Below are 11,785 nucleotides of genomic sequence, written 5' to 3' on the forward strand. Positions count from 1 at the left end.
TCTGAAGTCTGATTCTGTCATTTCATCACACTTGTTCTCCATCCAACCTTTTTCCCTTGCTGGTGAGGAGTTGTGATCCCTTGTATGAGGAGAGGTGTTCTGGTTTCAGGTGTTTTCATCCTTTTTGCTCTGGTTTCTTCCCATCTTTAAGGATTTATCCACCTGTCGACTTTGTAGTTGCTGGCTTTCAGATTGGGTCTCAAATCTTTCAGATTGACGTTCTGTTTGTTGATGATGAGGTTATTTCTGTTTCTTGGTTTTCCTTTTGACAGTCTGGCGCCTCTGCTGTAGATCTGCTGAGGTTCACTCCAGGCCCTACTTGCCTGGGGTTCACCTGCAGCAGCTGCTGAACAGTAAGGGTTGTTACTCGTTTTCTTCTTCTGCTATCTTAGTCCCAGAAGGATACCCACCTAGTGTCAATCTGATCTCTCCTTTATGAGGTGGCTCTTTGGATATATAGGGGTCAGAGAGCTGCTTGAGGAGACGGTCTTTTCTTTATAGAAGCTCAAATGCTGAGCTGTGAGCTCCGTTGTTCATTCAGAGCTGCTGGACAGGTACGTTTAGGTCTGCTGCAGCAGAACTCATAAACTGCTTTTTTTCCCCAGGTGCTGTGTCCCAGGGATTTAGGGCTTTATGAGTTTCAGTTATGCTGCTGCCTTCTCTCTCTCTCTTTTTTTTTTTTCCTTCAGAGCTGCCCTGCCCAGCAAGGAGGCAGCCTAGTCATTGTCTGTCTGTAGAGGCTTTGCTGAGCTGCTTTGGACTACGCCCCGCTGCCGAGTGAACTTCCCTGCAGTCCTGTTTATATGGGTGTAGTTAGAACTGCTTTGGCGATGGCGGCCCGACTCTGTTGAGGCGGAGTCTTTCTGCAGTGGCGGGTTGCCTTGGCAACGGCGGGCTGCCTCAGCAATGCCAGGTTGCCTTGGCAATGGTGGGCTGCCTTAGCATTGGCTGACTACCTCCCTAGTGGCGGGCTGCCTCGGCAATGGCAGACGCGCCTCCCCCACAGAGCTGGACCGTCCCGGGTTCAGCTGCGCTTGCTGTGAAAGTCTCAATCCAGAGTTTCTGGTTGCTGTTCTTTTGTGGGGGTGGGACCAGCTGAGCCTGATCGCCTGGCTCCCTGCCTCAGAGCCTTTTTTAAGTTGGTGTTCCAGTCGCCTGTTGAAGAGGCGCCGGGGTCTGTTTGTTTTCCCCTGTGGCCACTCACTGCGCTGGCTTAAACAGTGGCACTGAGGTTTGTGGCGCTTTTTTTTTTTTTGCCCTGGAATCTACTGTCCTTGTTCTGTGCTCAGTCCCCTTTTTAAACAGACGAATGGGTGACTTCCTGTGGCTCCTATCGCCAGCCAAAAGGGCATTCGGACAGGTGTATTTTGTATGGAGAACCGCTGCTCCAGGGCGCAGACAAAGCAGCCGCGTGGGGCAAAGCAGCGGCGCCGGCCGGCACAGCCGCGCTGGCCGAAACAGCCGCGCTGGTGACCGTGGAGCTCCTCTGCCTGGGAATTGCCTAGTCTGTGGGCAATAAAAATGCGGCGTCCACTCACCCTCTGCGCTTTCACTGTGAGCTGCAATCCTGAGCTGTTCCTAAACGGCCATCTCAGATCCTCCACACCTAAATCTTCTTAAAAACTTATTCTGTAGAGTACAGACATTGGCATTCATTTGTTTATCAAATATTTACTGAATGTCTATTATTTTCAGATAACCTGCTTTTTTATGGAGATGTAGTGACAAACTAAAATTTTGAATGTGAAAGGTCTTAAGAGTGTAATGCAGACGCTAGCAGTAACAGGTGTTTTTTTTCATTTGTTTGTTTTGAGACAGTCTTGCTCTGTCACCCAGGCTGGAGTGCAGGGCTGTGATCTCTGACACAGCAACCTCCACCTCCCGGGTTCAAGTGATTCTCCTGCCTCAGCCTCTTGAGTAGCTGAGATTACTGGCATACGCCACCATGCCCAGCTAATTTTTGTATTTTTGGTAGCGACAGGATTTCACCATGTTGGCTGGTCTGGTCTTAAAGTCCTGCCCTCAAGTGATCACACACCTTGGCCTCCCAAAGTGCCTACCTGGCCAGCAGTAAACAGATTATTTTTATTCAGTGTAATATGTGCTTTGGTTAGAGTAATCATAAGAGGCAAAAGGTATACCACGTTGTCTTTGGAGGAGGAAATAATGGAAGAGCAACCTTACAGGGTTATTTACATGTGCTAATACAAATAATGTTCTTTGAAATAGAGGGATATAATAAATTCTGGCCCCCATAATGATGATGATAATGATAGTGGCAGTGGAGGAGATCCTAGAGGGTGGTCACTTAAAAACTGAAAACAGAAACAGCTAACTAGGTGAAGAAGTTTACCCTTCCAGACAGAGAAGCTTCACTGTGACATTTTAATAGTGTCAAATTCTAACCATTACCTTGTTAAAAGAGAGAGAAGGAAAGTAATACAATTTCTTTGTTTGCATTTCGGTTGTTTTTGAGAGATTTCAGCTATGATTTTTTCCTTTTACATTTTTTCCCCGTAATTCAATTTCATTGTTTCAGTAGTGGAGGCAATCCATTTCTCTAAAAAAGCACAGTCTTCCCTCTGTGTACACAGGGAATTGGTACAGATGAAATTCACCCATTCCCAAGTTCTGCAGTTGGCTCAGTGGAACCTGTGTGTATGGAAAAGCCCTTTGTATCTGTGGGTTTTGAGTCCTGAGAATACTGTATTTTTGATCTGTTGGGTTTCAGATGTGGAAACTGCAGATAGGGCTGACTATATTTATTTCATATTGGTACATAATATTTGTACATATTTGTGGGGTCCATGTGATATTTTGTTACAGGTATGGAATGTGTAATGACCAAGTCAGTATTTAAGGCATCCATTATCTTGATTATTTATCATTTCTCTGTTTTGGGAACATATCAAGTCCTCTCTTCTGGCTATTTTGAAATATATAATACATTGTTAACTAGAGTCAGCGTATTCTGTCAGTCACTAGTACTTATTTCTTCTATCAACCTGCTTGTTTGTACCCATTAAACAACTCTTTTCATCCCTTTCCACCTCACCCACTCTCTCTACTCAGCCTCTGGTATCTGTCATTCCAGTCTACCTCTGTGAGATCAACTTTTATAGCTCCTGTATTTGAGTGAGAGCATTTGATATTTGTCTTTCCGTGCCTGGCTTATTTCACTTTACAGAATGACTGTTCCATTTTTGTTGCTAAAAACGACAGAATTTAATTTCTTTTTATGGTTGAATAGTGTTCTGTTCTGTATATGTACCATATTTTCTTTATCCATTTGTCCATTGATGGACACTTAGGTTGATTCCTTGCCTATTCCTTTGTAATTGTGAATAGTGCTGCAGTAAACATGGGAGTGCAGTTTTCATCTACTGATTTCCTTTTTGTTTTGATAAGTATCAAGTAATGGGATTCCTGGATTGTATGATATTTCCATTTTTAGTTTTTTGAAAAACATTTGTACTATTTTCCATAATGGCTATACTAATTTGCATTTCTACCAACAACGTATAACAGTTTTCTGTTCTTCATATCTTTGCTAGCATTTTGCTATTTTTTTGTCCTTTAAAAAAAAAATGGCATGCTAGCTGATGTAAAATGAAACCTCATTGTGGTTTTGATTTGCATTTCCCTGATGATTAGTGATGTTGAGCATTTTTTCATAAACTTGTTGGTCATTTGTATGCCTTCTTTTGAGAAATGTCTATTTATGTCCTTTGTCTACTCTTAATGGGATTATTTGTTTTCTTTTCCCTGTTGAGTTGAGTTTCTTGTATATTCTAGATATTAGTCCTGTGTTGGATGAATAGTTTGCAGATATTCCATTCAACAAATTGTCTCCTCACTCTGTTGATTATTTCTTTTGCTGCACAGAAGCATTTGGTTAAGTATAGTCTCATTTGTATCTTTTTATTTTTGTTGCCTGTGCTTTCGAGGTTTTGGCCATTAAATCTTTGCCTAGACTTATAATATTTTTATAGTCTTAGGTTTTATATTTAAGTCTTTATTTAATCTTGAATTGATTTTGTATATGGTGAGAGATAAGGGTCTACTTTTATTCTTTTGCATATGGATATCCAGTTTTTCCTAGCACCGTTTATTTAGGTAGGCATCTTTTCCTTAGTGTATGTTCTTGGTGCCTTCGTGATAAATTAGTTGGCTGTAAATATGTGGCTTTCTTTCTGGGTTTTCAATTCTATTCGTTAGGTGCAGGTATCTATTTTTATACTAATAAAATGCTGTTTTAGTTACTATAGCCTTATAAGATATTTGGAAGTCAGTGTGATGCCTCCACCTTTATTCTTTTTGCTGATAATTGTTTTGACTATTTGTGCTCTTTTTTAGTTCCATGTGAAATTTAGGATTTTTTTTTTCTATTTATGTGAAAAATTGCATTGCTATTTTGATAGGGATTGCTTTGAATCTGTAGTTCTTTAGGTAGTATGGGCATTTTAACAATACCAATTGTTCTGATCTCGGAGTATGGAGTGCCTTTCCATTTGTTAGCATCCTCTTCAGTTTTTTTCACCAGTGTTTTGTAGTTTTCTTTGTAGACATCTTCAGCTTCCTGTTTAAATTTCTTCCTAGGTAATATATTTATTTTTTTAGCTATTATAAATGGGATTGCCTTCTTGATGTTTGTTAGTTAATTATTGATTTATAGAAATGCTACTGATTTTTACATGTTGATCTGTATCCTGCAGATGTACTAGAATTATCAAATCTAAGAGGTTTTTGGTGGAGTCTTTAGGTTTTTTAAATAGAAGATTGTGTCATCTGCAAAGAGGGACAATTTGACTTGCTCTTTTTCAGTTTGGATGCCTTTTATTTCTTTTTCTTGCTTGATTGCTCTGACTAGGACTTCAGGACTGTGTTGAAGAGGAGTGGTGAAAGTGGAGATCCTTGTCTTATTTCAATTCTTTAGAGGAATGTGTATTATGTTTTTGATGTGCTGTTGGATTCGGATTGCTAGTATTTTGTTGAAAACTTTTGCATCTATGTTCATCAGTGATATTGGTCTATAATTTTTTGTTGTTGTATCCTTGTCTGGCTTTGGTTTCAAGGTAATGGTGGCCTTGGCCTTGTAGAACAAGTTAGGGAGAATTCTCTCCTCTTGAACTTTTGCAGTAGTTTGAGGATAATTGATGTTAGTTCTTCTTTGAAAGTTCGGTGGAATTCAGCAGTGAAGCTCTCTGGTCCTGGACTTTTCTTTGTTGGGAGACTTTCTATTACTGACCCAGTCACATTACTTGTTGTTGGTCTGTTCGTGTTTTCTGTTTCTTGCTGATTCAAATGTGGTAGGTTGTATGTGTCCAGGAATTTATACATTTCCTCTAGGTTTTTCAGTTAGTTAATGTATAGTTACTCATAATAGTCTTTATGTTTTGTGTTTTTGTGGTATCAGCCATAGTGTCTTTTTTTCATTTCTGATTGTGTTTATTGCAGCTTCTCTTTTTTGTTTTTAGTACAACTAACAGTTTATTGCTTTTGTCTTTTCAAAAAAATTTTTGTTAATCCTTTGCAATTTTTTTTTTAGTTTATTTCACTTAATTCTGCTCTCATCTTTATTCTTTCTTTCCTCCTAATCTGCGAGGTGTATCACCAGGCCATTTATTTGAAAATGTTACTCCTTTTTTGAAACAAGCATTTATTGCTGTAAATGTCTCTCTTCACACTGGTTTTGCTATATCTCATCAGTTTTGTTACGTTGCTTTGATTTTCAGTTGTTCCAAGGCATTTTCTAATTCTCTCTTTAATTTCTTCCTTGACCCAGTGGTCATTCAGGAGCATGTTGTTTAATTTCCATGTATGTGTGTTTTTGCTTTTGTTTCTTTTTGAGCTGGGGTCAGGAGCATGTTGTTTAATTTCCATGTTTTTTGTTTTTGTTTCTTTTTGAGATGTTGCCCAGGCTGGAGTGCAGTGTTGTGACCTCGCTTACTGCAACCTCTGCCTCCTGGGTCCAAGCAATTCTCCTGCCTCCCCTCCTTTGTAGCCGAGATTGTAGGTGTTTGCCACCGCATTCATCTAATTTTTGTATTTTTAGTAGAGATGGGGTTTCAACATGTTGGCCAGGCTGGTTTCAAACTCCTGACCTTAAGTGATCTGTCCACCTCAAGCTCCCGAAATGCTGGAATTGCAGGTGTGCTCTACCATGCCTGGCCAATTTCCATGCGTTTGTATAGTTTTCAGTTTCTCTTGTTGATTTTTAGTTTTCCTTTGTTTTCTGAGATGAAACTAGATATGGTTTTAATTTTAAAACCTTTTTGGAGCTTTGTTTTGTGGCTTAGGTATTGTCTATTCCTAGAGAGTGTTCCATATGCTGATGAGAAGTGTGTGTATTTTGTTGCTGTTGGGTAAAATGTTCTGTAAATATCTGTTAGGTTAATTTGGTCTTTAAGTGCAGTGTATAATCAGTGTTTCTTAAATTAATTTTCTCTGTAGATCTGTCTAATGGTGAGAGTTGGGTGCTATCTGTTTCTCCCTTTAGATCTAATAATATTTGATTTATGTATCTGGGTACTCTGTTGTTGGGTGCATGTGTATGTTTAGAATTGTTATATTCTCTTGCTAATTGATCCCTTTATTATTACATAATGACCTTCTTTGTTATTTTCTACTGTTTTTGACTTAAAGCCTGTCTTACTTGATAGAAGTATAGCTTCATCTGATTGCTTTTGGTTTCCTTTTGCATGGAATATCTTTTCTCATCTTTTGGCAGTATATAATTGGGTCATTAAAAAAAAAATCCTTTCAACCAGTCTGTGTCTTTTAAGTGGAAAGTTTAACTGGTTTACATTCAAGGCTGTCATTGATACATGTATGAGGGCTAATTTCTTTCATTAATTGATTCTCATTGTTTTTTGTTTCTTTTGTTTCTTATTTTATCTCTTACTCATCATTGTGGTTTGGTGGTTTTCTGTAGTGGTAACAGTTTTTCTTCTTTGTGTGTTTGTTTTACCAGTAGATTTAATAGTTTAGTGTGTTTTATAGTGGTAGATATTATACTTTGACATCCAGGTATACAGCGCTCTTGGTAGAGATGGGGTTTCACCATCTTGGCCAGGCTAGTCTTGAATTCCTGACCTAAGGTGATCTCCCCACCTTGGCGGCCTCCCAGAGTGCTGGGTTTACAGGCCTAAGCCACTGTGCTCAGCCAGATGATCTATTTGAAGTGTTATTATCTGCTCATTATTTTGGTTTTTTTTTGAGGTGAGTACCAGATACCTCACCAGTCATCTTGAAGCCCATCCTTCCTGACTGTATTTATTGAAAAAAAAAGTCCACTTATTAGTGGACCTACCTGTGCAGTTCAAACCTGTGCTGTTTAAGGGTCAATTATAGTTGAACTTGGTAAGAATCTTTAAAACTCTAAATAGAAAAACTTGATTTTAGATCTGTATCACTGACCAAAAGTATTTGTGAATTGTATCCTCCTTCATTACAGGTTTGTCCTTTTTTTCCTTTGTTTTGTAACACCTATTTTTCCTTGCAGGATGATAAAGTCAAATCCCTCCTCTGTAGTTTGATATATTATAGAAGTTCAATCACTGCTGAACAAGTTTTAAATGCTGAATGTTTCTTGATACCAAAAGAGAAATCAGTTCCAAACCCAGAAAAAGATACTGAATATATCCCATATAAAAAAGAAGAAGAAATAAAGACAGAGAACTTGGATAAATGTATGGAGAAGACAAGAAACGGTGAAGCCAACTTTGATTGTTAGATTATTATTCTGTTATTGTTGCAGATGTTCTTTATAAAAGCTTTGTTTAGTTTGGTTAATGTACAAAAATATCTAGAAATGTTCTGGGACTAGTTGGGTTGTATCTTTAGTATTCAGGCTGTGAAAAATAAAGATGTTTGGCTATGCACAGAATAGTTTGTATGCTTTGAACTTTAGTTTACTTGGAGTTTGATATGGTTTGGCTGTGTCCCCACCCAAATCTCATTTTAAATTGTAGTTACCATAATCCCCACATATTCTGGGAGGGACCTCGTGGGAGGCAATTGAATCATGGGGGTGGGTTTTTCCCATACTGTTCTCACGGTAGTGAATATGTCTCAGGAGAGCTTATGGTTTTATAAAGGGGAGTTGCCCTACACAAGCTTTTTGCCTGCTTCCATGTAAGACATGCTGTTACTCTTCCTTCATACTCTGCCACAATTGTGAGGCCTCTCCAACCATGTAAGCAACGTGAGTCTTCTTTCCTTTATAAATTACGCAGTCTCAGGTATGTCTGTATTAGCAGGTTGAGAATAGACTAATACAGTAAATCGGTATCAAGAATGGAGTGCTGCTTTAAAGATACCCGAACATGTGGAAGTGACTTTGGAACTGGATAATAGGCAGAGGTTGGAACAGTTTGGAGGGCTCAGAAGAGGACAGAAGGATGTGGGAAAGTTTGGAACATCCTGGAGACTTGTTGAATGGCTTTGACCAAAATGCTGATAACGATGGGGCCGATGAAGTCCAGGTTTAGGTGGTCTCAGAGATGAGGAGCGTGTTGGATACTGGAATAAAGGTGACTCTTGTGACATTTTAGCAAAGAGACTGGCAGCATTTTGGCCCTAGAGATTTGTGCAGCTTTGAACTTGAGAGATGATTTAGGGCATCTGGTGGAAGAAATTCCCTTTTTTTAAAATTATACTTTAAGTTCTGGGGTACATGTGCAGAACGTGCAGGTTTGTTTCGTGGGTATACACGTGCCATGGTGGTTTGCTGCATCCATCACCCTGTCATCTATATTAGGTATTTCCCCTAATGCTATCCCTCCCCTACACCCCTATCCCCTGCTATTCCTCCTCTCCTCCCCCACCCCCCAACAGGCTTCAGTGTGTGGTGTTCCCCTTCCCGTGTCCATGTGTTCTCATTGTTCAACACCTACTTATGAGTGAGAACATGTAGTGTTTGGTTTTCTGTTCTTGTGTCAGTTTGCTGAGAATGTTTCCAGTTTCATCCATGTCCCTGCAAAGGACATGAACTCATCGTTTTTTATGGCTGCATAGCATTCCATGGTGTATATGTGCCACATTTTCTTCATACAGTTTGTCATTGATGGCATTTGTGTTGGTTCCAAGTCTTTGCTATTGTGAACAGTGCCGCAATAAGCATATCTGTGCATGTGTCTTTATAATAGAATGATTTATAATCCTTTGTATATGTACCCAGTAATGGGATTGCTGGGTCAATTGGTAGACATTTATGCAGCCAGCAAACATATGAAAAAGCTCATCATCACTGGTCATTAGAGAAATGCAAATCAAAACCATATGGAGATACCATCTCATGCCAGTTAGAATGGTGATCATTGAAAAATCGGGAGACAACAGGTGCTGGAGAGGATGTGGAGAAATAAAACACTTTTACACTGTTGGTGGGAGTGTAAATTAGTTCAACCATTGTGAAAGACAGTGTGGCAATTCCTCAAGGATGTAGAATAGAAATAACATCTGGTGGAATAAATTTCTGAGCAGCTAAGCGTTCAAGGGTGACCTGGGTGCTGTTAAAAGCATTCAGTCTTATGTATTCACAAAAATATGATTCAGAATTGGAACTTATGTTTAAAAGGAAAGCAGAGCATAAAAGTTCAGAAAATTTCCAGCCTGATGATGCAATAGAAAAGAAAAACCTATTTTCTGAGGAGAAATTCAAGCCAGCTGCAGAAATTTGTATAAGTAATAAGGAGCCAAATGTTAATCACTAAGAGAATGGGGAAAATGTCTTCAGGGCATATCAGAGACCTTTGTGGCAGGCTCTCCTATCACAGGCCCAGAGGCCTAAGAAGAAAAAATTGTTTTTGGGCCAGGCCCAGGGTCCCCCTGCTGTGTGAAGCCTAGGGACTTGGTGCCCTGCATCCCAGTTGCTCCAGCTGTGGCTAAAATGGGCCAAGATAAAGCTTGGCCCATGGCTTCAGAGGGTACAAGCTCCAACCCTTGGCAGCTTCCAACTTGCATGTGGCGTTGAGCCTGTAGGTGCACAGAAATCAAGAATGTAGATTTGGGAACCTCCACCTAGATTTCAGGGGATCTTTGGAATCACCTGGATGTCCAGACAGAAGTTTTCTACAGAGGTGGGACCCTCATGCTGAACCTCTGTTAGGGCAGTGTGGAAGGGAAATGTGGAGTTGAAGCTCCCACACAGAGTTCCTACTGGGGCACTGCCTAGCGGAGCTGTGACATGAAGGCCATGGTCCTCTAGACCTCAGAATGGTAGATCCACTGACAGTTTGCAATTTGTTCCTGGAAAAGTTGCAGACAACAGCAGCTTGTGACAGCAAGTGGGAGTGGGGGCTGTACCCTGTAAAGCCACAGGGCAGAGCAGGCCAAGGCCATGAAAACCCGCCTCTTGCATTAGTGTGACCTGATTGTGGGTCAAAGGAGGTTGTTTTGGAGCTTTAAGTTTCTGCTGTGCTGGATTTTGGACTTGCATGGGGTGCTGGATTTCTAACTTGCATGTAGCCCCTTTGTTTTGGCCAATTTCTCCTATTTGGAACAGGTGTATTTACCCAATGCCTGTGCCCCCCTTGTGTCTAGGAAGTAACTAACTTGCTTTTGATTTTATAGGCTCATAGGCAGAAGGGACTTACCTTGTCTAAGATGAGAATTTGAAGTCTGGACTTTTGAGTTAATGCTGACTTTTGAGTTAAGACTTTGGGGGACTATTGAGAAGGCATGATTGGTTTTAAAATGTGAAGACGTGAGATTTGGGAAGTGCCAGGGGTGGATTGATGTGGTTTGGCTGTGTCTCCACTCAGATCTCACCTTGAATCCTCATGTGTCAAGGATAGGCCTAGGTGAACATAATTGAATCATGGGGACAGTTTCTGCTGTACTGTTTTTGTGATAGTGAATAGGCCTCATGAGATCTGATGGTTTTGTAAAGGAGGGTTCCCCTGCACAAGACCTCTTGCCTGCCACACGTAAGACATCCCCTTGCTCTTCCTTTGTCTTCCGCCATGATTGTGAGGCTTCCCCAGCTATGTGGAACTGTGAGTCCATTTAACCTCTTTCCTATGTAAATTACCGAGACTTGGGTATGTCTTTATTAGCAGCATGAGAACAGACTAATACAGAGTTACTAGTGAAGTATTTTCTGATTCTAATTACCTTTTGAAATTGAGTAATTAGAATGTGAAACTTTAGATAGGAAAGGATATTACATTCCTCGACAAGTCCTGTACGGGTTTACAGTATATTGGCTAGCTGGAGATGAAGGCTCGTGCTTTTATTCAACCAATAATAGTTGTCATATGCTTTGTATCCAGTTGAGGAAATATAAAGATAGATAAAACATGGTCCTTAGGCTTATGAGGGCTGTCATCTATTGAGAAATACTAAGATACAAACAGATTATAATGCAACGTGGAATATCCAGTGACTGCTCTGGGCTTGATGAGATTATAAAGGAGTACTTTTCCTATGGAGGAGGGTTGTCAAGGAAAGCTTTCTGGAGAAGGTAGTATCTTAGTTAAATCATAGAGGATGAGTCAAAATGGTGAAGAGAATAGCAGGAGTATCTTTTTTCTTTTTTAGAGACAGTCTTGCTCTGTCACTCAGGCTTGATTGCAGTGGTGGAATCGTGGCTCACTGTAACCTTGAACTCCTGGGCTCAAGAGATCCTTTCACCTCAGCCTCCCAAATAGTAGGATTACCTTAATAGCAGAGAAAACATCATGAAAGCACTGAAGGGAGAAACAGCTTGTTGTGTTAAGTAGTATAAAGTAAAAGGCAGGGAACAGGTAGATGAGGGTTTGTATGAAATAATAAAATGTTA

At 40.1% G+C, this 11,785-nt stretch overlaps 1 protein-coding gene across 1 annotated transcript in view; it reads left to right on the top strand.

Moving 5' to 3' along the window:
* STK31 (serine/threonine kinase 31) overlaps positions 1-7,885 on the top strand; it is a 137,182-nt gene extending 129,297 nt beyond the window's left edge. Inside the window, exon 24 of the mRNA XM_037737969.1 lies at positions 7,505-7,885. Coding sequence (XP_037593897.1) covers positions 7,505-7,735 — 231 coding nt within the window. The 3' untranslated portion in view covers positions 7,736-7,885. The remainder of the gene's footprint in view (positions 1-7,504) is intronic.
* Positions 7,886-11,785: the final 3,900 nt, after the last annotated feature.

Source organism: Cebus imitator, unplaced genomic scaffold (genome assembly GCF_001604975.1).
Source record: "Cebus imitator isolate Cc_AM_T3 unplaced genomic scaffold, Cebus_imitator-1.0 Scaffold45, whole genome shotgun sequence".
Lineage (NCBI taxonomy): Eukaryota > Metazoa > Chordata > Mammalia > Primates > Cebidae > Cebus > Cebus imitator.